Genomic DNA, 24,222 nt, shown 5'->3' with positions numbered 1-24,222 from the left:
CGGGACAGTCCTAGGTGGGGAGGTGGAGTTGGCCGGGCTGGTGGATCTGGGGTCCCATCAGCGCCTCCACACACTGGCTCTTTCCCAGCATCCCGCTGCGGTGAGCTGTCTGGGCTCTGAAGATCCTGGGCCGCAGAAGGTCTGGGGGGAGCCGGCGCGCTCCCCCTGAGGGGCCCCTGCCCACTGCCCCGGCCTGGTCCTCCCAGAGACAAGCGGCAATCTAAGCAGACCCCTGTCCACCCCAGGAACCCCATGGGCCGCACAGGACTGCGTGGGCGGGGAAGCCTTGGTTGTTTGGGACCCAACCACACACTGCAGCCTGTGATCACCCGGTGAGTACCGATGAGGCCACCCAGTCACCCACGGCCCTCTTTATGTCCATTCCATCCGCTGACCCTCGGGCACACCCGAGACATGGGGCGGGAGTGTCCGTACCCCCTGGGAGAAACCCAGGCCCGTCCCCACGCCCTGGGCTGCCCTTGCTTCCCTTTGGGTCCCCGTCCCCTGGCTTGCCTCTGGGAGGAGGGGCAAAGCCATGGCCAAGGCCCAGGACCACCGACAAAACGAAAATACGTGTAATCCCACCCAGCATTTCCAAAGAGCGAGCAGTGGATCAGCGGGGGTCAGGGCATGTGCCTCCTTGAGGCTTTTGATAAAAAACGATTTGCCTGAGAAGCCGGCCCATTCTCATCCTCCCAGCAGTAGTGAAGTGGAAAGACATCCCCTAATGGCCACCACCCGGTTCTTCCCCTGGAGCGGCCGCTGGGGAAGGAGACAGGGTTGGCCCCAGGAGGGCAGGGGGGCGGAGGTGGGGAGCGCTCAGGTCAGAGGATCCCCATGAGCGGCCCCTTCTGCAGGTGGAGGCGGAACCAGGATGGCGCCATCTGCAGGAAGAGCATAAAGAAAATGCTGGAGGTGCTGGTCGTGAAGCATCCGCTCTCGGAAGCCTGGGCCCTGCCAGGGGTGAGCCAGTGGGAGCTGTCCTTCCGGTCCGTCCATCCCACCCTCCGGCCCAACACCTCCCCCCTTCAGTCACCCCGCCTCCACCCGCCCGCTCTGGACTCTGTCCCTGGTCCTAAAGGACAAACTGGTACTGGGCTTTGTAGAAGGAACCCCCTCCTGTTTGCTCCTTTGGCAGCTGTGAAAACGGGTTCGAAGACTGGTGCGTGAGAGTCTGACTGATACCCACTGTGTCTGAGCACCAGGCTCAGGTCTGGGGCTGTGTCAGGGCCCGGGCTGGGCCTCCTGTGGAGCTCGTGGCCTCGGGGGCACACGCGGCTCCTCATGCAGGTGTCCCGGGCGGGCACATACCTCTGTGCGGCGCTGAGCTGAGCTCTAAGGACAGGACAGTGTGCAGGGCCGTGGGGAGGCAGGGAGTGGCAGATGCTTGTAGGGCTGAAGGCCGGAGTGCACCCCAAGGCCTTGTGGGGACAAACCTGATTGGGGTGCAGGAGGCCCTGGGCTGAACCACTTGGGTTTTACTCCCAGATCAGTCTGCCCTCCCCGGCCCCCATCCTTGTTCTGGGGTCCTGGCAGGAGGACCAGGCCCCCCGACAGGCTCTGAGCTGGTGCACAGTGTCTGGGATGCAGCCCCGTTCGGGGGCCTCTCCTCTGAGCCTGTTCCCAGGATGTCCGTGATTTACCCCAGCTCAGCACCTGCCCATGGCCCAGTGGCTGCTCGGCTGGGGATGGCCAGGTCCCCAGGCTGCAACAAGGAGTCCAGGGCGCTGGGCAGTTCTGGCCCCTGAAGCCAGGACTCCTGTATCCCCAGCTGAGGGAGCACCACGCTGAATGGGGGGTTGGCTTACGGCCAGCCCCTCTCGCCCTGAGGCTTCTCTAACATGATTCAGCCTCCCTCTTGGGCACTTTGATCTCTCCGGGCAGGACACTGGCCCAGGCCCAATGTGGTTCCTGCCAACTGGCATCTTCCGAGCAGCATGCCTGCAGACCCCTGGGCACTGTGTCTGCAGACCCCCCAGCGGCCTACCTGAATGGGTCCCTGGCACTGCATCTTTCGAGGGGCAGGCGTGTCTCAAGGGCCAAAGCAGGATGGCTGTGATAGGGACTTGGAGGGCCTTCAATAACAAACAGGGTCTCCTAGAGGGTCAAGGGCCGGGTGGTGCAGGCTCAGGATCCAGGTCCCCAGGACAGGGGGCATTGGGAGTGGCCGGGAGCCCAGCCTGGGGGAGCAGAGGTGGGAGATGGCATCTGAGGGATGCAAACAACGAAAACATGCCCCCCTGCTGGTGGGCAGGTGGGGGGTAGGGCGCTGGTTACCTTATGGGCGCCAGAGAGAGGCCCCGGTGCCCGCGTGCACCCCTCCGAGGTTGTGCCTTTGGCCTGACTCAGCCCCACTCCGTCCCAGGCTGACGCAGGCAGCGGGCTCTGGGCAGCGTCATTGCAGTCCCGAGACAGCCAAGCTGCCAGACCCTCGTCCGCCTGCGGCTCCGTGGAGCTGGCCGGCTGCCCGCGCTGGGCAGGTGGCCAGTGGAGGTGGGTCTCTGCACAGCCTCGCAGACCTGCCTCTGCCTCCTCTCTGCTTAGGGCTCCCACGAACCAGGAGAGATACTGCCCCGGAAGCTGAAGCAGGTCCTCCGCAGAGAGTTCTGGTATTCCTTCCAGAACTTGCTGATTCAGGGCACTGAGGTAAGGGGGCCTTCCTGCTTCAGAGTACTGTCTGTGTGTCCTGGTCCCCCACAGCGTGCTGCTGGTGAGGGCTGCAGGGTGAGCAGGATGGGACACTGGGGACCCTGCTGCCAATCCACACCCCGCAGCCCCTGGAGGAAGGAGCTGGGAGCAGGAGGGGTGGCAGGCCATGGCTCTGGGCCTTGGGCACCTGCTTTCCCTCTCTGTCCCCATTCTCTCTAAATCAAGGGGCTGGGTGCCTCCCTCCCACACTCATTCTTGCCCTGAGCACACCCGGGCACACGGGGACCACAGGGTCTGTGTCTCCCCGGGCAGAGGGGTGCTGGGACGCCAGCCACCGGCTCCCCAGGCCCTGGCCCGTGCACCTTGGTCAGGCCTGTATTCTTCATCGAATCTGTTTGTCATTCTGAAAGCAGTCCGCATTTGCCGTCACATACCCATGTTCACTCTCGCCCACGGGGCTGCCCGGAGAGCCGTGCTCCAGGCTCTCTGTTGACCTCTGTGCACGCCCGCATGGGGCTCCGGTGCCCGCGACCTCTGCGCGTGAACACCACACACGCTTGACAGAAATGGGCCACATGGCACACATTTCTCCGTAACCTTTTTCACTTAATTCGTGATGGTCGTATTTTTTAAGCCCTGATTTACAAATTCACCTGCCCTTTTCCATGGCCCCGGGAGGCTCTGCGCCACGATTTGCCGAGCGTCCTCAGCGGACATCTGAGTTGTTCCCGGCCCTGTTTCTGGCCCCGCTCGGGGCGAAACAGGCAAGAGCTGCTGTTCAGTTTTGATCTACGGAGCCAGTCCTTTCACGAGGGCCGTCCCGGGCAGGGCTGGGGGCGACACCACCGTCTCTTTTCTCAACTTTGTGAGAAGAATTAAGTAGTTTATTTATTGAAAGCCACGTACCATAAAATCAACCGTTTCAAAGTGAGCAGGTCGGTGGCCTTGAGTGCCCTGGCCATGGGTGCGACCATCAGTCCACCTGTCCAGGACATTCCCATCAGCCCAAGCGCCCGCCCCACCCAGCAGCGCTCGCCCCCGCCCGCGCCCCTGCAGGCACCAGTCGGCCCCCACAGGACCCTCGCTGCTAGTGGGATCACACAGTGTGCGGCCTTTGGCATCTGGCTTCTTTCACTTAGTGTCACGTTTTTGAGGTCCGCCATCCTGTTTCAGTCCTTCCAAGGGTCTGGATGTCGGGCCAGAACCCAGGAGCGAGCTGAGTGAGGGAGCTGGGGCCGTGTTGGGGAGCAGGATGCAGCAGGCAGGGAGACGGGGGCGGGGCCTGGGGCAGCAGACAGCTGTGCCCAGGGCGTCCCAGGGCCTGGAGGGAGCAAAGGGCACACGTGGTGCCCCTCCCTCTGGAAGCTCGCCGGGGCGGGGCTCAGCGCTCCATTGGGTGGACCAGCTCACCCCCGTGCTGCCCCCCAGGTGTACAAGGGGTACGTGGACGACCCAAGGAACACGGACAACGCCTGGATTGAGACGGTGGCCATCAGCATCCACTTCCCAGACCAGAGCGACATGGACCTGAAGAGGCTGAACTCTGTATGGGGCTTCGGCCACAGGCTCCCAGGAGGGGGAGACATGGGGCGAGCGTGCTCTGGGGGACCTCCAGGCCTCCGGGAGGGGTCTGCCCGGGGTCTCAGGCGGCCAGAGCTGGCTAAGACCAGAGGGTGGGGGCTGCAGAGAGTAGGGGGCTCCAGGAGGCACCAGGAGAGGCCAGAGCCGAGTCAGAGTTGCAGGATTCACGTGTCTTCACGGGGATAGCGTCCCCCATACTTAGATCAGTCTAGAGCTGGGACCACCGAGGCCCAGGGAGCAGACCTGGGGCTGGGTTTGCAGGACGAACACCTGAGAATAAGGCCACCCACTCTGTTCTCACGAAGGATTATCAGGGCTGGGCAGGATTCTCTGAGTCGTGTCTGAAGTATCTGTTCTCACTCCCCTTTGCTAGAAGAGCACAGTGAGCCAGCCATAGGCTGGGCCCGTAGCAGGGACCAGGGCTGTGGTGTCCCCGCGGCCCTTCCGCAGCTGAAGTTTTGGGGTGCCTGGGCCGGCTCGGGGGGAGTCAGGCTCTGCGTTTGCCCTCTTGCAGCACCTGCACTCCTGTGACCCCGGGATGTCCGCCCAGTGGCAGGTCGTGGACAAGCGCATCCCGCTGTATGCCCACCACAAGACCATCCTCCAGAAGGTGGCCACTCTGTTTGGGGCTTTCTACTGACCCGTGGACTCGGCCGGGCCCTGTTGCCAGGGGCAGGTGAGGCCAGCCCGCCCGCGGTCCCCGTGGAGGCTTGGGCTGCCCTGCACACAGCCTGACACCAGCTGCCCGAGCCACATGCCGCCCTGGACCTCGGGCGGCCAGAGGCTGCTGCTGGGGCACCGCGTGGTGTGTTGTGGGCATCTGCCACCTCTCATAGCCACCTCGAGTCGCCGACCAGATGAGCCTGTGAATTGGAGGGCATCAGGGCGCCCCAAGGGGAGAGCCAAGGCAGGGGACATCTGGCTCTGGTCACTTGGCCATTCCTCAGGGTTGACGTGGCCCCTGGGACCCTGCCAGCCATCCTTGCCCCTGCAGCCTCGGCCCTCAGCCAGATTCCCTCCTGGTCCCATCGTGAGCAGCTCGTCCACGACCAGACGTGCATTGGCCCAAGGCCGGTGTTTCCTGGACAGTCGGGGCTCCCCCGTGGCCTTCTCCTCGGGCCCACATCCCGGAGACGGTGTTCACTGTGACCTTACTCGAACCCTCACCTGCTCTGGGGTGGGGCACCAGGCCCCTCAGTTCACTGCCCCGGGCGGTCAAGGCTGAGCCCGTGCACCAGGGGGTGGGGGCCACTCAAGCACACGCCTTCTCTGGAGACCCAAGGGTGTCTGCCTATGGGCTACCCTGGGGCCTCGGGGGGCTCTGCAGGCATGGCACTCCCTCCCTCCTCCCTGTGAGCGCAGGGAGGGGCAGGCGGTGGGCACAGATGGCGGGGCGACACCCTGCTCCTTGTCAGTGGCTCACAGACCATCAGCATAAACCACCAGGAATCGTCAGGCCTGGGAATATTGTAAAACCCAACATTAAATGTGCTGCCCAAACCAGCCTGCCCAGCATCTTCCGTGCTTCCTACATCAAGTTCAGACACATACAGTGGTCAGGGGGCTATGTCTGGGCCACTGAAACCTTCCAATCCATGGCCAAGCCACCCATGGCCCGAGGGCGTCTCTTGTGGCCATTTCCTACGGGTTCCCCCCGTGGACATCCTGCTGGCCCCTGAGGCCCAAACTCACCACGTCCTCTCCGATCCACCCCTGCCCCTCTCCCTACACTTTACTCTCCAGGACGCGGGCCCCAGCATCGGCCCCCAGCACCCAGGCTGGGACTCCTCAATCTCGAGCCCTTTCCGTGGCTCCCCCCACACAGGTGGGGGCCTGGGTTTTTTATCTAGGCTCATATACCTAGCCAAACTAGCATTCAACTGGCAGCACCGAATAAAGACATTTTGGAATTGTAAGGACTCAAAAAAAAAATGTGTTACACATTCTTTCGGAAAGAATTTCTCTAAGATGAATTTCAGAAAAGCAAACACTGACTTAGCTTGGCTTCCGTAACAAAATTCCAGATGGGGCGGCTCAGACAGCAGACGTTTCTTTCCAGTCCTGGAGGCTGGAGGTCCGAGATCGAGGTGCCAGTGGGGTCGGTTGCCGGGAGCTCTCTTCCTGACTGTCTCTCACTGCCCCTGATCGCATGCCCATCCTTGGTGTGCATGGAGAGGGAGTGAGCGCTCCGGCGTCTCTTCTTGCAAGGATCCTAATCCTGTCACCTCAGGGCTCCGCTCCTTCGCCTCATTTAACCTTAATTACTTCCTTAGAGCCCCACCTCCAAATACAGCCACACTGGGAGTTAGGGCTCCGACATAGGGATTTGGTGGGGGTCACAAACATTCCGTCCTTAACACACACTCACACGCGCGTGCACGCACACGCAGGCACACAGACCAAGCTCTGTGCTGGCAAAGAAACTGTTAAAACGTATGGCTAAGTCCCGTAACTGTTGAGGCGTGCTGTACAAAGAAAACTTAATACCAGCTCAGCTGGTCTCCCTGGGAGCAGGCGGAGGAGACGTGCGGGCGATCCCAGCACCACGGTCCCCGCTCACTCGGAGGAGGAAGGAGATGCTGCCCACAGCAGGGCTGCGTGGACAGCAGGGCTCACGGCTGCGGGGCCGCGGGACGGTCGTGGGGCTAGTGGCCGCGGGTGGGGCAGAGGCGGGGGAAGAACCGTGCACCCCCAGAGCAATTAAGTGGGAGCGATGAGATCAAGGGACGCACGATAATCCGCAGAGGATGGTTACTATGAAATAAAAGGGTAGGGAACTCAAGGCACAGCAGTAATTATGGCCCGCATACATTGTGATTTTCATACGGGGTTAAAAAAATAACGCACCTCGTTTGTCTTGTTTCCCATGTATTTTTCTATATCACCTAAGACAGACGTCTGATAGCTAACAACGTGGGGAAGTCGTGCTGGGCAAAGGCTCTCAAAGAGAAAGGTGTGGGAAGAGTTCTAGCAGGACCCACGGACGCAGGCGCCTATGTGGCTCCCGTGAGGAGCAAAGAGGAGCGTTTGATTACGCAAAGGTATCATCTGCTGAAAAGCTAGCACCTTCAGGAACTGTTACCCACCCAACACCATAGCTTTTTAAATATATAAAGCAGACTTGATAGAAATTCAAGGAGAAATTGGCAAATTCACAGTAATAGTTGAGATACTTTCTCAGAAATCGGGGAATCACAAAGCAAAAGGAAAACGGGGCAGAATTTGAATAATACAATCAATAGGACTGAGGTCCTTCGGTGTGTGTCGTGCGGGGTGTGTGTGTACAATTTCATACGTACATGTGTGTATTCATATGTAAATATATGTACTAATTATATGAGATACACCTACATTATGTATAATGTATACGTAAATTCATTTACATATAAATTATATAAGTGATGTACAATGTATTTATATATAATATGAAATATGTATGTGTATTAACTTGTGTGTAACATATGCATACAGACATAGCACATACATGAACATACATTGCTCATGCACGTGTGTGTATACGATTGGGCACCGACCCCAACAGCAGGAACTGGAGGCCCAGAGGAGACACACAGGACATTCACAAAAACCAAGCGTGTGTCGCACCATGGAGGAGAGATCGCAACAGAGTTGCAAAGGCAGTCCCAGGACAGAGCCACAGCCCCCCTGCCAGAGCATTAGAACAGTAACATCGCAGCGGTGCCCGGCGGCTCTGTTGGTTAAATGTCTGCCTTCAGCTCAGGTCGTGATCTCGGGGTCCTGGGATGGAGCCCCGCATCACGTCACTTCCTGCTCAGCAGGGAGCCTGCTTCTCCCTCTCCCTCTGCCCCTCCTCCGGCTCCTGCTCTCTCTCTAAATAAATAAAATCTAGGGGCACCTGGGTGGCTCAGTTGGTTAAGCGTCTGCCTTTGGCTCAGATCATGATCCCAGGGTCCTGGGATCGAGCCCCGCGTCGGGCTCTCTGCTCGGCGGGAAGCCTGCTTCTCCCTCTCCCACTCCCCTGCTTGTGTTCCCTCTCTCGCTGTGTCTCTCTCTGTCAAATAAATAAAATCTTAAAAATAAATAAATAAATAAAATCTAAAACAACAACAACAGTAACGTTAGAACAAGGACATACACCAGAAGGGACAGAAACCACATCTAGTGGTTCCAGGAGCCTGTGTTTGGGACGGTAAGTGACCGGTCCCTGACCAGCTCGGAGGGACAGGAGGTGGTGTCCAGGGCAGGGCACTGCTGGGTGATGCAGCCCTCTGCCCTCTGTCCTCCCTGGAGGGGCTTTGGTCCTGTTTCCCAGGCAAGAGCACTAACGAGGAAGGCAGAACCTCTGTCAGGAGAGCAGACGCTGTCCTTGAGACTCTGGCCAGCACTCTGTCCCAGGGCCACCCCCAGCTGCTCGGGGAAGGACAAGCAAGCATCGTGAGCTGGGCGTTGTCCAGGGAAAGCCCAGGGGAGCCACTGTGCCCGCCGCCTCCCTGCCTGCGACCTGCCCCTTTAGTGGGGAGCAAACCAGTGCAAGCCAGTGAGGGGGTTCATGTCACAACCTGTGGGATGCGGCTGGAGTCTCAAGAGAAACCTTTACAACCTTAGATGCCCTTATTCGAAAATCAAAGACTGAAAGTGAATTATCTGAGGTTATAACTGAAGAAGCTCGAGAAAAGGCTACAACATAAACGCAGGGGCCAAAGAAGCCGGGATTTATGGAGGAGGAAAAAATAGGAGTCTGCATGATGAATACATTAAAAAGCCGGTTCTTGGAAAAGACGGACCAAGCAGACAGAACATGGCAATCCGTCAGCCAGTGAGGCTCTGGGAGAGCCTGCGGGGTCCCCGGCCCTGCCTTCTCGGGCTCCCCATCAGCTGCCCTCTGTCCTCTCCCTCTGTGTTGCTCCAGTCCCTCCTGGGAGCCAGCTATTTCCAATAGTGCCTGCCAGGCCCCGGGTTCTGTCTGGGGGTCCCCATGGCTGGGCCAGGGCCGGAGCTGGGGCCCCCTGGGGCCGGTGTGGAGGCCAGGGCAGAGAGGGCTGACCGTGCACCAGGAAGGGCGGGGCAGGGCAGCAGAGAGGCGAGCTCACACCCAGACACTCCGAGGAGGGGTGGTTTCCCTGGGGGAGGGCAGCATGCTGACCTCACCAAGGTGTTTTTTTCATTGGCCTGGTTTCATCCTGGCCCCGTGGATGCCGCAGGCTCAGCTCCTCTGTGCTGGTCCCCAGAGAGATGCTCTCGGACCTTGCCTAGCAAAACCACCTTCCTGATGGGGAAGCAATTAACCAGCCGGAGCAGCTGTCCTGCATCCCTGGGGCCAGCGAGCCTGGATTCTGGTTGGATAAATGGGTGAGATAATCAGCCCTGAGCCCAATTACAGTCTGACGGGCAGCTATCGCGGGCAGACCACGTGGCCAGGAGAGCAGTAGAAGGTTTCTGGTGTTTCTGAGAGCACAGGCACATGGTCTGGAGTGGATGGAGAGCCAGACTCTCGCAGGGCTGTGTGGCCCTGGCCTGGCCAGTGGCCGGCGGCCCCTATGAGGCTGACCATGCGATCAGGAAGACGGCTCACCACACAGCTTTCCACGAGCGCCTGAATCGATCTGTCCATCTATCCGTCCATGCAGAATCGCCCGAGAACAGCAAACCTGTGTGGCACGTTACTATTTTCTGTTGTTGAGGCAGAACATACTTAGTCTTCTGGGCACATCTCGCATGTGATCTGCGAGCAACCAGCACTCAGATCCAGATCCAGAACATGCAGCCCCAGGAACCCCTCCTGCCCCATCCCATCACTGCCCTCTGGAACTTTCCATGAGCAGAACCGCACAGCGTGAGCTTGGCATGTCTGGCCTCTCCCATTCTGCTTCATGTCTGTGGATTCCCCTGCACCAGCACTGTGGTTTGGGGTAGCAACCCCATTTAATTTAATTTGAATATTAAAATATTCCTTCATTTGGGGGCTCCCTTTAGGCGTCTGTTTGACTTGCCCCACATTGACATACCCACAGCTTCAAGGCTTGCATTATTTTAATCTCTAAAGAGAGAGTCGGCTGTTGAAAGCAGAAATAATCAGGTGTTGTGTGGTCCCTACACATGAGGACGTACACCGCTGCACGGGCCGTGGCCAAATGTGGCTTGAAGGACCCCTGTGGTAAGCAGCCACAGCTGGACGTGACACCCTAAGCAGCTACCGAAATCACACCGTAAAGAGTCACAGCTGTCACAGCCAACTCAGAACAAAAGGTGCGATCACAAAAACGCGTCCAGAAGAAGGCAGGGAGAGAGGAAAAGGGCAGAGCAGAGGAAGACAGACTGGAGCCCGAGCCCGAGCCCGGACTATGGGTTCTCGCAGCCAGGACAGCACCGCCAGCAAACGCTATGGCCTGGTGCTCGTCGCGTCCTCCCCCCGCAGCATCCTCATCTGTCCAGGACCCAGTCGCAGTTAGCTCTGCTCTCTCCTCGCTCTGCTCCAGGCTGTAACACCGACGCAGTCTTTTCTTCCTTGTCTTTTATGAAGTGCACTGATCAGTCACTGGTAACGTGTCTTTCAATTCAGGTATGTTTGAAGAGCTCTCACGACTGGAGTGAGATCATGCATTATTGGCAAGAACGGCCCAGAAGTGCTGGTGTGTGTTTCTCGGTCCATTGCATCAAGGGCTAAGTGACACTCATTTCTTACTATTGATGATATTAACCTTGGTCCCCTAGGTAGGGTGGTTTCTGCTATGCTTCTCCACCATAGAATGATTATTTCTCCCTTTGTAGTTAATAAATATATGGAGGAAGATACTTTGGTGCTATAGAAACCCTGTAGGAAGCCAAGTGTAAAGACACAAGTGTGAGGATGAAATTAGACCCCCCACGCTGACGTATCGCAAGGAGGCTGCAGTGGCTACACTAGTGTCAGACAAAACCGAGTTCAAGGCAAACGATCTGGGGGTCAAGAGGGTTACCTCATAATGATGAAGGGCCAGTTTATAAAGAAGACATCAGAATCTGAATAAAGGACTTCAAAATACACGAAGCAAAAGCTGATAGAAGTGCAAGGAGCAGCAGACAAATCTGTAGTCACAGTCAGAGTCTTCAACACCCCTCTGTCAACAATTAATAGAAGATCAGCAATAATGTAAAATTCTAGACTCGCACTATCAGCAGTCTTGATCTCATCAACACTTCTAGAACATTCCACGGAGCAACCATACAACACATTTAAGCACACATATAACAATTATTAACACAGGCCCCTTTCTGGACCATAAAATGAGTCAATAAGTTTAAAAGGACCCAAAGCATACAGAGTATGTTCTCTGACAATGAATTTAAATTAAGCCCCAAATATCTGGAAACAAAATAAAACACTTCTAAATCCATGAGTCAAAAAAGAAGTCAAAAGGTAAATTACAAAGTGTTTCAAACTTAATGAATTTCATTAAGAATTTGTGGGATGCAGCTAAAGCAGGACTTGGAGGGAAATTTATAGCACTAAAATGCCTGTACTAGAGAAGAAGAAAAGTCTCAAACCAGTGAGCTCAGCTTTCACCCTAAGAAACCAAAAAAATGAAGAGAAAATTAAACTCAGTGTAAGCAAAAGATCAACTGGGAAATAAAAAAGTAAACAATAAAGAAGTCAATGAAACTAAAAACTGGCTCTTTGAAAATGTCAGTAAAATTGGTAGACTTCTATCCTGACGAATCAGTAATAGAACAAAGAAGATGCAGATTACCTATATCAGGAATGAATTGACATCACTTCACACTCCATATTGAAAAGATAACTAGGGGACATTATAGATAACTTTATACTGATAAATTCAACAATTTAAATGAAACCAACAATTCCTTTTTTTATTTATTTAAATTCAATTAACTGACATAGTGTATTATTAGTTTCAGAGGTAGAGTTCAATGATTCATCAGTTGCATATAACACCCAGTGCTTGGGGCGCCTGGGTGGCTCAGTCGTTAAGCGTCTGCCTTCAGCTCGGGTCATGATCCTAGGGTCCTGGGATCGAGCCCCGCATCGGGCTCCCTGCTCAGCGGGAGGCCTGCTTCTCCCTCTCCCACTCCCCCTGCTTGTGCTCTCTCTCTCGCTGTGTCTCTCTCTGTCAAATAAATAAATAAAATCTTAAAAAAAAAAAAACACCCAGTGCTCATTACATCATGTGCCCTCCTTAATGCCCATCACCCCAGTTATCCCATTCCTCCCACCACCCCTCCAGCAACCCTCAGTTTGTTTCCTATGATTAAGAGTCTCTTATGGTTTGTCTCCCTCTCTGATTTCATCTTGTTTTATTTTTCCCTCCCTTCCTCTATGCTCCTCTGTTTTGTTTCTTAAATTCCACATGTGAGTGAGATCGTATGATCATTGTCTTTCTCTGATTGACTTATTTTGCTTAGCACAATACCCTCTAGCTCCATCCACGTCGTTGCAAATGGCAAGATTTCATCTTTTCTGAGGCCTGAGTAATATTCCATTGTATTTATGGACTACATCTTCTTTATCCATCAGTCTGTTGATGGACATCTGCACTCTTTCCATAGTTTGGCTGTTATGGACATTGCTACTATAAGCATTAGAGCACAGGTACCCCTTTGGATCACTGCATTAGTATCTTTGGGGTAGATACCTAGTAGTGCAATTGCTGGGTCGTAGGGTAGCTCTATTTTCAACTTCTGAGGAAACTGCATACTGTTTTCCAGAGTGGCTGCACCAGCTTGCATTCCCACCCACAGTGTAGGAGGGTTCCCCTTTCTCTGCATCCTTGCCAACATCTGTCATTTCCTGACTTATTAATTTTAGCCATTCTGACTGGTGTGAGGTGGTATCTCATTGTGGTTTTGTTGTTGTTGTTGTTGTTTTTTAAAGATTTTATTTATTTATTTGACAGGGAGAGACACAACCAGAGAGGGAACACAAGCAGGGGGAGTGGGAGAGGGAGAAACAGGCTTTCCGCCGAGCAGGGAACCCGATGCGGGACTCGATCCCAGGACCCTGGGATCATGACCTGAGCTGAAGGCAGACACTTAATGACTGAGCCACCCAGGTGCCCCTCATTGTGGCTTTGATTTGTATTTCCCTGATGCCAAGTAATGTGGAGCATTTTTTTCACGTGTCTGTTGGCCATTTGTATGTCTTCTTTGGAGAAATGCCTATTCATGTCTTCTGTCCATTTCTTGATTGGATTATTTGTTCTTTGGGTGTTGAGTTTGATAAATTCTTTATAGATTTTGGATACTAGCCCTTTATCTGATAAGACATTTGCAAATATCTTCCTCCCATTCTATAGGTTGTCTTTTAGTTTTGTTGACTGTTTCCTTTGCTGTACTAAAGCTTTTTATCTTGATGAAGCCCCAATAGTTCATTTTTGCCCTTGCTTCCCTTGCTTTGGAGACGTGTCTAGCAAGAAGTTGATGCAGCTGAGGTCAAAGAGGTTGCTGCCTGTGTTCTCCTCTAGGATTTTGATGGATCTCTATCTCACATTTAGGTCTTTCATCCATTTTGAGGTTATTTTTGTGTGTGGTGTAAGAAAATGGTCCAGTTTCATTCTTCTGCATGTGGCTGTCCAATTTTCCCGACACCATTTGTTGAAGAGACTGCCTTTTTTCCATTGGCTATTCTTTCTTATTTTGTCTAAGATTAGTTGACCATAGAGTTGAGGGTCCATTTCTGGGTTCTCTATTCTGTTCCTTTGATCTATGTGGAAAAAGACAATTCCTTGAGAGAGATGAACTACCAACATTCAGTCAAGGAAAAATATAACTTCAGCAGCTCTATCTCTTTAAATAATGTAATAACATATAAAAATGATGATATATCATAACCAAGTGGGATTTATTCCAAGGACACAAGGTTAATTCAACACTTGAAAATCAGTTAATATAATCTTCCATAAGAACATATTAATTTTAAAAAAGCTTCTCAATGGGTGAAGAAAAGACATTTGACAAAATCCAAAACCCTTCCTGATAAAACAAACTCTCAGCAAACTAGAAATAGAAGGTATCAACCTTAAAAATAAAATAACCACTTCTTTTACTAGCAAAATGAGTTTATTCAGGAATAGCAGAGGAATTGCAATTTGGAGTGAGGCAAATCATGGTGAGCAGAGGCAGGTCCAAAGAGACAAAGGGAAGGTCAGCTTTTATTTGGTTTCAGGAGGAAGTTGGAGAGGGTTGTTTCAAACAGTTTATTGGAGAAAACAAGAGTTCGAGGTTGTGGCATTTCCTCATTGGAGGTAAGTGGTGGTTAGTTAGTGTGTTGCTAGGACAGGGAGGGATCTTCCTTCCTTTCTTTAAGAGCAGGAGATTAAATTCCTATGGGAAAAATGTCCTCCTTCATCAAGATAATTCTTATCTTCTTTCTTCCTGCTGGTGATGCAGGCTGCAAGGAGTGGGACATGAGTGACAGTGCTTCTTTGGGGCTTCCTGACTCCATTTTCAAGAGGTTTCCTCTATTTTCACAAAGGAAACATCCTCTTACTGATAAGAACAGCTACAAAAACATTCTGCCACCAACATTATTCTTAAAGGACTGAATGCTCTCCCTCTACGATTGGGATGAACAAGGATATGTGCTCTCAGTCCTCCTATTCAGTATCAAAATAGAGGCTCTAGCCAAAGCAATTAGACACAGATTGAAGTAAAAGGCATCCAGACTGGAAAAAAAAGAATAATCTTTTTATTTACAGATAGCGTGATTGTATATGTAGAAAATCCTCAGGCATCTATAGAAAAAGTTACTAGAACAAATAAGTGATTTTAGCAAAGTTAAGATCAGTATACAAAAATCTCTTTTAGGGGTGCCTGGGTGGCTCAGTCATTAAGTGTCTGCCTTCGGCTCAGGTCATGATCCCAGGGTCCTGGGATCGAGCCCCACATTGAGCTCCCTGCCTGCTTCTCCCTCTCCCACTCCCCCTGCTTGTGTTCCCTCTCTGGCTGTGTCTCTCTCTGTCAAAATAAATAAAAAATAAAAAATAAAAAAAACTTAAAAAAACCCAAAAATCTTGTATTTCTATATACTAGCATTTAACAAGCAGAAATTGAAATAAAGATACCATTAACAATAACATGAAATTATGAGAAATAAGTTTGACAAGAGATAGGCAAGATATGTAAACCAAAAACTACAAAACACAGCTGAAAGAAACAAAAGCAGTTCTAAATAAATGAGAAGATATACCATGTTCATGGACTGAAGTACTCAATATTGTCAAGATATAAATTCTTTCAAACTGATCTATAGATTCAGTGGAATCCCAAACAAAATGCACCAGGCTTTTTTGCTAGAAGTTGACAAGCTGGGTCTAAAATTCATGAGGAAGTGCAAAGGATCTAGGATAACCAAAAAGAACTTTATGAAAACAAAAGTGGAAGATCATACTACCTGATTCAAGAATTATTATAAAGCCACAGCAATGAAGACAGCTTGGAAAATTGGCATAAAAATAGGCAAATAGAGGGGTGCCTGGGTGGCTCAGTTGATTGAGCGCCTGACTCTTGATTTCTCCTCAGGTCATGATCTCAGGGTGGGGAGAGGGAGCCCTTGGTCCAGCTCCGTGCTCAGTGGGGAGTCTGCTTGGGATTCTCTCTCTCCCGCTCTCTCTGCTCCCTCCCCCCACTCTCTAAATAATTAAATAAAATCTAAACAATCGGCAAATAGACCAATGAAACACAGAGTATAGAAATAGGTTCACACACATATAAAGGATCACTGATTTTCAACAGAGGTACAAAGGCAACTCAGCAGAGAAAGGATCATTATTTCAACAAACAGCCCCGGAAACTGGATAGCCATAGGCAGAAAAAACAAACTTGAATTATATCTCACACCATATACCAAAACTAACCCAAAATGGATAATAAATGAAAAATATACAAAGCATGGAACATTCATATAATGCATTACTACTCCGCAGTAAAAGGAATAACTATCGATTATCGCATCAACATGAGTAAACTCGAAATAATTACGCTGACTGAAATGAGCTAGGCAACAAGGGACACGATCACGACTCCGTTTATATGAGTTACAGGAAATGCAAGCTGATGTACAATGACCCAGCAGACTGGTACTTGCCTGGTGAGGGGGCCGGAGGGAAAGGGGAAACTCTGGGCTCTTTACTGTGTTGATTGTGGTGACGGCTTTACGGGTGTATACAGATGTCAAACACAGCAAATGTAAATATGAGGTTTTGTGTGTCACTACACCACAATAAGGCTGTTTTCAAAACCCTAAAGATGGCTCCAATCCAGCTTAAATGCTAGACCCCACCCCCACATTAGCTACTCAGAACACGGGAGGGTAGGGGCTGGGGCCATGGTCTGGGGCAGGACCCAGCCTGGCCGAGAACACATCAACCAGCTTGGGTGGGCCCGGCTGACCCGCCGGGAAGGCACCGCTCCCAGCCGGGGCGTGAGCCGCACGGGCAGGGGTGGGGTCTGCGGCCCTACGGCCCGCCCCCAGCCGCGCCCACAGACCCTGAAATTTCCATCCCTCCCCGCGCCCCACCCTCCGTCTGAGAGTGACGCCCCGCTCCCGTCCCACAGACCCCACACTCCACCCAAGCCCGGCCGTACCCTCCGCCCCAGGCCGGGCCCCTGGTCCTCAAGCCCCGCTTCGTCCTGGCCACGCCCCATCCGAGACTCCGCCCAAGCCCCACCCTCCACCACCTCAGGCCCCGCCCGTCTTCCTCGCAGCTCCGCCTCAAGCCCCGCCCCGCCCCTCCGCCGCCTCAGGCCCCGCCTCCAGACCCCGTCCGTTCTTGCCCTACAGCTCCGCCTCCAGCCCCGCCCCTCCCACAGGCCCCACCCCATCTCGCCCTTAAGGCTCCGCCCCAGGCCCCGCCCCCACCCAGGCCCCGCCCCGCGGAGCCGAAGGCCGAGCCGCGTGTGTCCCGAGCGGCCGCAGAGGTGGGCGCAGGCCCGGGGTCGCCGCCGCGCCGGGGTGTGGCTCCGGGTCGGGCTCCGAGCAGCCGGGAGCCTCGCGCAGAGCGGCCTCCGGACGCGGCCGCGCAGGTAAAGCCCCCGCCCGCCCGCCCGCCGCCCGGGGTCGCAGGGTCCCGGGATCCCGGGGTCTGGGGTCCCAGCCCCGCCCGCCAGGCCCCGCGCGCGGCCCCGCCACTCCACGCCCCAGCGCGGCCGCGCGCCCAGGGCTTGGCTTTTCTCCCTTCTCGCTTTCCTTCTTTCTCCACCACAACTGAAATGCAAGGCGCCGCCCCCGGGGCCGCGTGCTCGTCCCCGCTGGGCTGACAAAGAAGGGCTCTCCCCGAGCTTACAGTTGTGTGAGGGGTGTCAGGATGAGCAAAGTGCTGAGCTCCGACAGCCGCCACCCCGGCCACGGCCGCCACCCCGGCGGCCACCCCGGCGGCCAGGAGCGCGCACCGCTCGGTTGCCACTCGTTTGCCCATCCCTCTGCCCTGCATTCCTCTTTCTTAGGAAACCCCTGCGGCCCCGTCTTCCTGGTTTCCAGCCTCAGGAGCTCGGAGGGGTGGCCCCTCATCCGGCGGGCCAGCCCCTGCTCCCCTAGGTGTGCCATGGGTGTGTCCAGGGTTCCCGGACCAGCCAGCGGTCAGCGCGACCTGCCCTTGCTTTTCTGGGTGGCTTTGGGAATCTCGGAAAGAAGTTACAGAGACCCCCGCTGGTCAGATGCTTCAGTGTGCCCCTGACATCTCCCGCAGAGTCAGAGTGTTCCCCGGGGTTCCCTGCGGGACCGTGATGCTGATTGCCGCTCTCTTTCAGGACTGGAGGAGAATACCGCTTCTCCTTGCACGGAAGGAGGGAGCGTTGACTCCTGTGTCAGATGGTCACTTGCACAGCAGCGGCTGGGGGAGTGAGGAAGAACGCAGGTCTGCAGCACCCGGTGGGAGGAGACCACCGTCCACCAGTCCCCAGGTGTGGTCAGCATGGGCCCCGTGGGCAAACAGAGCCCCTCATCCCTGCCGGTCCCCGCTGGGGGTTCCTGCCTCATCCTCCTCTTTTGCCTGCGCTTGGGCGCTTCCTGCCCACAGAGCTGCCAGTGCCCTGAGCACGCCGGGGCCGTGGCCGTCCACTGCAGTGCTAGGGGCCTGCAGGAGATCCCCAAGGACATCCCCGCCAACGCTGTGCTCCTGAAGCTTGATGCCAACAAGCTCACCCACGTCCCTAACGGAGCCTTCCAGCACCTGAACCAGCTGAGGGAGCTGGACTTGTCCCAGAACACCATCGAGACCATCGGCCCCGCTGCCTTCTCGGGCCTGGCCGGGGGCCTGCGGCTGCTGGACCTGTCCCATAACCGCATCCGCAGGATTCCGAAGGATGCCCTGGGCAAGCTCAGCGCCAAGATCCGCCTGTCCCACAACCCCCTGCACTGCGAGTGTGCGCTGCAGGAGGCCCTGTGGGAGCTGAAGCTGGACCCCGAGTCCGTGGACGAGATCGCCTGCCACACAGCCGCGCAGGAGGAGTTCGTGGGGAAGCCGCTGATCCAGGCTCTGGACTCCGGGGTCAGCTTCTGCAGCACCCACCGCAAGACCACCGACGTGGCCATGCTGGTCACCATGTTCGGCTGGTTCGCCATGGTGATCACCTACGTCGTGTACTACGTGCGCCAGAACCAGGAGGATGCCAGGAGGCACCTGGAGTACCTGAAGTCCCTGCCCAGCGCCCCCGTGTCCAAGGACCCCATCAGCCCGGTGCCCTAGTGCCTGCCGGCGGAAGCAGAACACCGCCCACCTGTCCCCCCTCACTTCCGTAGCAGGTGGTGGCTGACCCAAGCTTTCGGTGCCCCGCGCACTGGGGCCTCCCAGCCCCCTCTGAGCGGCATTCCGCCCCCACAGACCCCTCCCTTGTGTTGCAAGTACCGCACCACGCTTCAAGTCCGAAATGTGACCATCGGGCCCATTTGACAGGCCAGGAAGCCAGAGTTTGGAGAAATGGCCTTGCCCACAACCACACAGTCAGGCAGTGACCCTGTTGGGACTTAAAACCAGGCCGTCTGTCATAACGTTCCATGTCCCTTGCGCTCTGCCGGCCTCGGCCGCTTGGCGCCTGTACGGTGTGGAGGGCATTCCGAGAAGAAAGGCTCTTGTCCACGTGTGTGAGGTCTGCCCCGCAGACGGTGGGGTGTAGACTCATCTGTGGAAGGCAGAACTGATGTACCTTGTCCCCCTGGTAGTATTTCCTGAACCCATCTGACCGCAGAACTCTTTCCAGAGCAGAGTAGTAGAGACCAGGTTTTTCTCGAGAGGTAGGTGGAACAGGTCGTTCAAACTAACCTTTGAACAACTTTGTTTATTCTCAGAGTGTTGGTTAAGAGTAGCACGTGTGCCAACATTTCAGTCCGGGGAGAGCGGGGGGGAAGCCCTAAAACTCCAAAACCAAGAAGACCACGGACAGAAACCCGAGAAAGGTCCAGAGTGGATCATCAAGGGGGGCAGTGTCGTGCGTCCCCACCGCGAGTCCCACCCCTGTGCCTGGTCTGGGGGAAGGCCCGTCATCCCGGGTCCGTAGCGTGCCTTGCCTCTCCACTCACGAACACCGAAGCCGCTCCTCAAGGACAGGAGGACTGATGTTCGGTGTGTCAAGGCCGGTCAGCGGGATGCTCCCTTTTCTCCAGCAACAGGACCTCTCTGCCTTGCTCCCTCTCTGTCTCCCTGTCTCTGTCTGTCTTCACCTCTGCCACCAGGAATCTCAGAGCGAACTCAGCACTCTCTCAGCTGTGTTACTCTACATTCAGGGTAGGCATTACCTCCACCTACCTAACTGTGAGCCGTCTTTCTAGTTTTATTTTTTGATGTCTTTTTTAAGAGTGCTTATTTTTAAATTGTTTCAAATATTTGGGGGGGAGCACAAATAGGGATAAATTGCGTATGAACTTAAGGTGTACAGGTTACAAGCCTCATGAAGCAGATGCTTAGAAAGAATTAAGATAGAGGGTGGTTTGTACCGGGGGATTGTCCGATGACCTCAAGTGGGCCTTGAATGCCTGATCCTATCTACGGGTTGACTCGGAGATCCAGACTCCACAGCTGACGCCCAAAAGGCCCATCCAAGCAAGGTCCTGGCTTTTTCAGTTATGGTGCATTAAAAAGAAATGACTGACAGCTCCCAAATACCCTCCCACATGCAAGCACCCCACTTCTGTGCCCACCGCCCAGATCAGGGGTGCGGGGATGGGAGGCAGGGCCCGGGCACCACCTCCCGTGGCCTGTCGGTCCCAGTGACCCGGGTGGGCACTGCCGCTGGCCTACCAGCAGGCACAGGCTCCTCGGGTGGTTTGGGTCCCTCTGCCCCCCCATGCCAGGGCTCACACAGTGGGGAGAGGGGTCCAACCACACAAGGAGCTCAGCACCTGTGGGTTTGCCTGAGGGAGGTGACCTGGCAGAGGTGCAGGGTCATGTGCCGGGGTTCTGTGGCTGCTACTCATGTCCTGGGGGGAGTCTCTCCTTGCTGTGGGGGAAGCCTTGCACTGGGGGGCCCTGTCCCGCTGCCAGGGAACTCGCCGTTTCCTCTTATGCCAGAATCAGCCCAGATCCTGGGTTCCACTCAAATGCGGCTCTTCAGGGGATGCATGGGGAGTGGGGTGGGGCTGCCCCTTTCCGAGGACCCTGGACACACCAGAAGCGTCCTCTCCCCGTCACCCTGAGCCCAGCATCAGGCTGCCGGGCTCTCCTGGTCTTTCTGGGATCCTCACCCTTCAGGGGGGGTTCCAGAGTGGACACCTCCCTCCAAAGAAGCCCACCAAGTCACTAAACTTCAGGACCACAAAGCTCCTTCTTGCTCACGGGAGCTCGCACCCCTGGTACTGGGAGCCCTCTGCTGTCCCGGGGTACAGCCACCCCCCTTTCCCCCTCCTTTTCTCTCTCCTTGAGAGACCCCTTAGGACGACACCCTGCCTGGGCCCACCCCCTTCCTTGCTGCCGTGTGTGAGCACATATCGCTGGGTGCCCCCGCGGGCCCTACAGCTGACGCAGCCCCCACCCCTGCCCCGATGGGTGGGTGACACATCCTAAATCTGCAGAGGCTGGGCAGGGTCACGCTGGCCTCGTTGAGAGAATTGGAGTTGACAGTGTCAGGTACAGGACAAAGGGGGTGCCCCGTCTGTCGGGGGCAATGGGGTCACAGCCTATGGGACATGGGTGGCCCCCGGCTCTCACTGTGATCCGAATAGGGACCTTCAGAGCACTTTATACAGACACACGGCCTGGTCTGCAAAGATCCTTGGCCACAGGGGGTAACACTTCACAGGTCAGGGGTCAGGGCAGGGTGATTTTGGGGCTCCCCATGGGGCAGACGGTTGGAACAGCCACTCAGCTTGGGGTGGTGACGATGCCTCCCTTCCCCTGGGGGTCGGTGGTGGGGCTCTGGCTTCTAGGGAGGCCGCAGGGCTAGGGGGGTGAAGAGGGCCAGTGAGGGGCTCATGGAACCCTTTGGGAGCCAGGTCACCCTGCCCAGCTGCTCTGGTTGAGCTGCTCCCTCGGTCCCCAGCCTTGCCGTGGATGCAGAGCCCCACCTCTGACCCTGACCCTAGGAGGGGGTGCCCTACGCCTGTGGCCTCCTGGTACCCCAACCTCCCTCCTCTTTGGGCTTTGGGGTCACTCCCTCGGGTGGCCCAGTGCGGGGATGGGCCGTCCTGACACTCGGGGGCTCTCCCTGGTGAGGAGGAGGCTCCTGGCTCCGCTCCAGAAGCCCTTCCCAGGCCTCTCCCAGGAGCTGCCTGCAGGCTGTGGGAGGCAGGACAGGCACTGCCGGGACTGCTGCGGGGCTGGGACTGGGGGCGCTCGCAGCTGCGGATGCACGAAAGAGCTTCTTCCCTCCTGCACGCGGCCCTACAGCCCGACCTGGGGACCGCCTCCCATCGCGGGGCCCCCAGTCCCCAGCTTGGCCTGCAGCGGGGTGGATGAGTTTTAAAGCGGACGTGAGGTTGAGTAGACCCAGTCTGGATGTATGTTTCCTGATGGACAGTAGTCTCGGGCAGGAGATGAGGGGTGTCCGGCGGTTGAAAGCAGGGCTGTACAGCGTACTGCTACAGGGCCCCCGGAGGAGGCTTGCGTTCCCACGAGGTCTAAGGAAGGTGTGCGGGTGGACTCCCTGCTGCGGGGGGCTGGAGTGGGGCCAGGCTCAATTGAACGGCTCCACCCAGGGTCAGCAGAACGCCAGGGCATTGGCAAAGTCAAGGCCAGGGCTCAGGGACCAGTCTCCTAGGAGTTCTGAGCAGCTCAGTGCTGCCTGGCCCCGGGTGCTGGGGGGTCCCTCGGTGGGTGCCGTGCACCGGCCCTGTCCCTGCTGGCTTGCCTTCCTGCACTACGCTCCCCAGGCTCCCTTGCAGCGCGTTCTCCAGAGATGCACGTACGTGAGATTTTGATCCTGGACTCAGTTACCTGGGGAGGAGGCAGGGCTGCTTGGGCAGACCGTGGCAGAGATGGAATGTTCTGGAGTTGTGGCAAGTGCAGGAGCCTGAGTTGGTTTCTGGAGCCATCTTTCCCGGAAGCTGGGTCTAAAGTCCGAGCCTACTGTCCTCCCCACTGCCTCTGAACTCTCAATAAACCTCGTTGTGCTTAAATCATCTGGAGTGGATTCTGTTATCGCCTGTGACCCACCCGGCAGACCGAGCGCCCCTGCCCTGCCCTCTTCACCGTAGACCTCGTCACGAAGCTGACCTGCCAGACCTGTCGGACCCGTGAGCCCACGGCATGGAAGGGCTGGGTCAGCACAGGGCTGCCGTGGGGGCTGGGGCCATCTCGTACCGGCTCAAACCGGCTCTTGGTGGCCAATAGTTAAATCTGGGGGTGGTGGTGAGCCGGTTGACATCATGATGGCAGCTTGAGGTTGACCACGGGCAGAGTCTTTACACCAGGCAATTGACAGCGAGGCCCTGCTCTCCTGCCCCAGGAGACTGTCAGCCAGGTGGCCATAAATGGGTGTCCCCAACAGCCTGTCCCAGCCCAGGCCCCTGCCTGTCCCCGCCCACCTTCTGCTCCTAGTTGCCCTGGCCAGGTCACGTGTGTCCTGGGGACTACCCCTGCTTCCCGCGCCCGCCCTGCCCCTTAGCTCCTGGCGGGGGAGGGGCGTCTCTCTGCCACCTGCAGGGACTCCCCCCTGCCTTCACGGTGTTGCCCAGCCCTGCCATTCCAAAAAAGAGATCCCCTGGTGCAAGAACCAGCCCCTCTCTCCCCCGGTCAGTGGGGCTCTCTCTGTGTGAATGGTGAATTTTTTTTTACGCAGGAACTCCTTTTTCTGCAGTTTTAACTTTTCTAGAAGTTTCATGGAAGTGGAATCTTTTGAACACAAAACTATTATCGCACCGAAAAATTACAGTGGCTGCCCAACACCATTCAGTGGCCACGTTTCCCTGATCGTCTCTAAACCATTTTGGGGATTGTTTGAGTCAGGATCTCCAAAAAGGTCAGACCGCACACCTGGCTGGCATGTCCATTACGGCTCTTCTAATGCAGACGCTCTCATCTGTCTGTCTTTGGCTTCCTTGCAGTTCCGTGGTCGTCCTGTGAACCTCCTCCCGTCTGGATCTTGCTCTGTGTCCTGTGGTGGTGGTAAGCTTGTCCTCTGTCCCCGGGTTCCTGGAATCCGGTAGTTCTGTTTGATTTTTCTAGCAAGGCCACATCCTGGGTGGTGGTGTGCCCTTCCGAAGAGGGTGTGATGCTAGCAGCCAGCCGTGATCAGCGCTGAGGTCGGCTAACTCCCTGGGGCCACCGACCCCGGATTCTTGGCTCTGTGGCCCCTCCCCCATCTGTCAGCTGGAGTCTCCCATAAAGAAGAGCAGCCTCCGCCACACATTGGTTCTCCGGTGGCCGTGTCACGTGGGAACGGCAGGGTGAGTGCCTGGTTCTTTATCCATTTTCAAAAGAAAGTTGGTTCCTCTGAAAATGACCGGTAATTTTGAAAGCATCATTATGCATGAGTTTAAACACATGGTCTGGGTTACAAATGCTGGGCTTCCTTTCCTGGATGAAGGTTGAATCGTCCGTCCGGCAGGTGGGAGCCTCCCCACGTGGGCTGAGTCTGGTGGCCTGCCCCCCG

The 24,222-nt window shown here is 55.7% G+C and overlaps 2 protein-coding genes across 2 annotated transcripts in view; both read left to right on the top strand.

The window, feature by feature from the left end:
* The window catches only part of TRPM2 (transient receptor potential cation channel subfamily M member 2), a 57,144-nt gene extending 50,350 nt beyond the window's left edge, over window positions 1–6,794 (top strand). Inside the window, exons 28-32 of the mRNA XM_045902362.3 lie at window positions 246–332; window positions 858–963; window positions 2,545–2,646; window positions 4,078–4,194; window positions 4,745–6,794. Of these exons, the coding sequence (XP_045758318.2) occupies window positions 246–332; window positions 858–963; window positions 2,545–2,646; window positions 4,078–4,194; window positions 4,745–4,870 (538 nt within the window). The 3' untranslated portion in view covers window positions 4,871–6,794. The remainder of the gene's footprint in view (window positions 1–245; window positions 333–857; window positions 964–2,544; window positions 2,647–4,077; window positions 4,195–4,744) is intronic.
* Window positions 6,795–17,089: 10,295 nt separating this feature from the next.
* On the top strand, window positions 17,090–22,727 carry LRRC3 (leucine rich repeat containing 3). The gene is made up of 2 exons (XM_054505099.2): window positions 17,090–17,226; window positions 17,950–22,727. Exon 2 carries the CDS (start codon window positions 18,114–18,116, stop codon window positions 18,885–18,887), a length of 774 nt encoding a protein of 257 aa, XP_054361074.1. The 5' UTR covers window positions 17,090–17,226; window positions 17,950–18,113; the 3' UTR covers window positions 18,888–22,727.
* Window positions 22,728–24,222: the final 1,495 nt, after the last annotated feature.

Source organism: Mirounga angustirostris, unplaced genomic scaffold (genome assembly GCF_029215605.1).
Source record: "Mirounga angustirostris isolate CCGP_5_RB_7025 unplaced genomic scaffold, mMirAng1.0.hap1 SCAF_1, whole genome shotgun sequence".
In the NCBI taxonomy this organism is placed as follows: domain Eukaryota; kingdom Metazoa; phylum Chordata; class Mammalia; order Carnivora; family Phocidae; genus Mirounga; species Mirounga angustirostris.
This window is presented reverse-complemented; position numbering and strand designations above follow the sequence as displayed.

What these genes read in the sequence shown, in the direction of transcription:
- LRRC3 (XM_054505099.2), top strand. Translation starts at nt 18,114, where the DNA reads ATGGGCCCCGTGGGCAAACAGAGCCCCTCATCCCTGCCGGTCCCCGCT.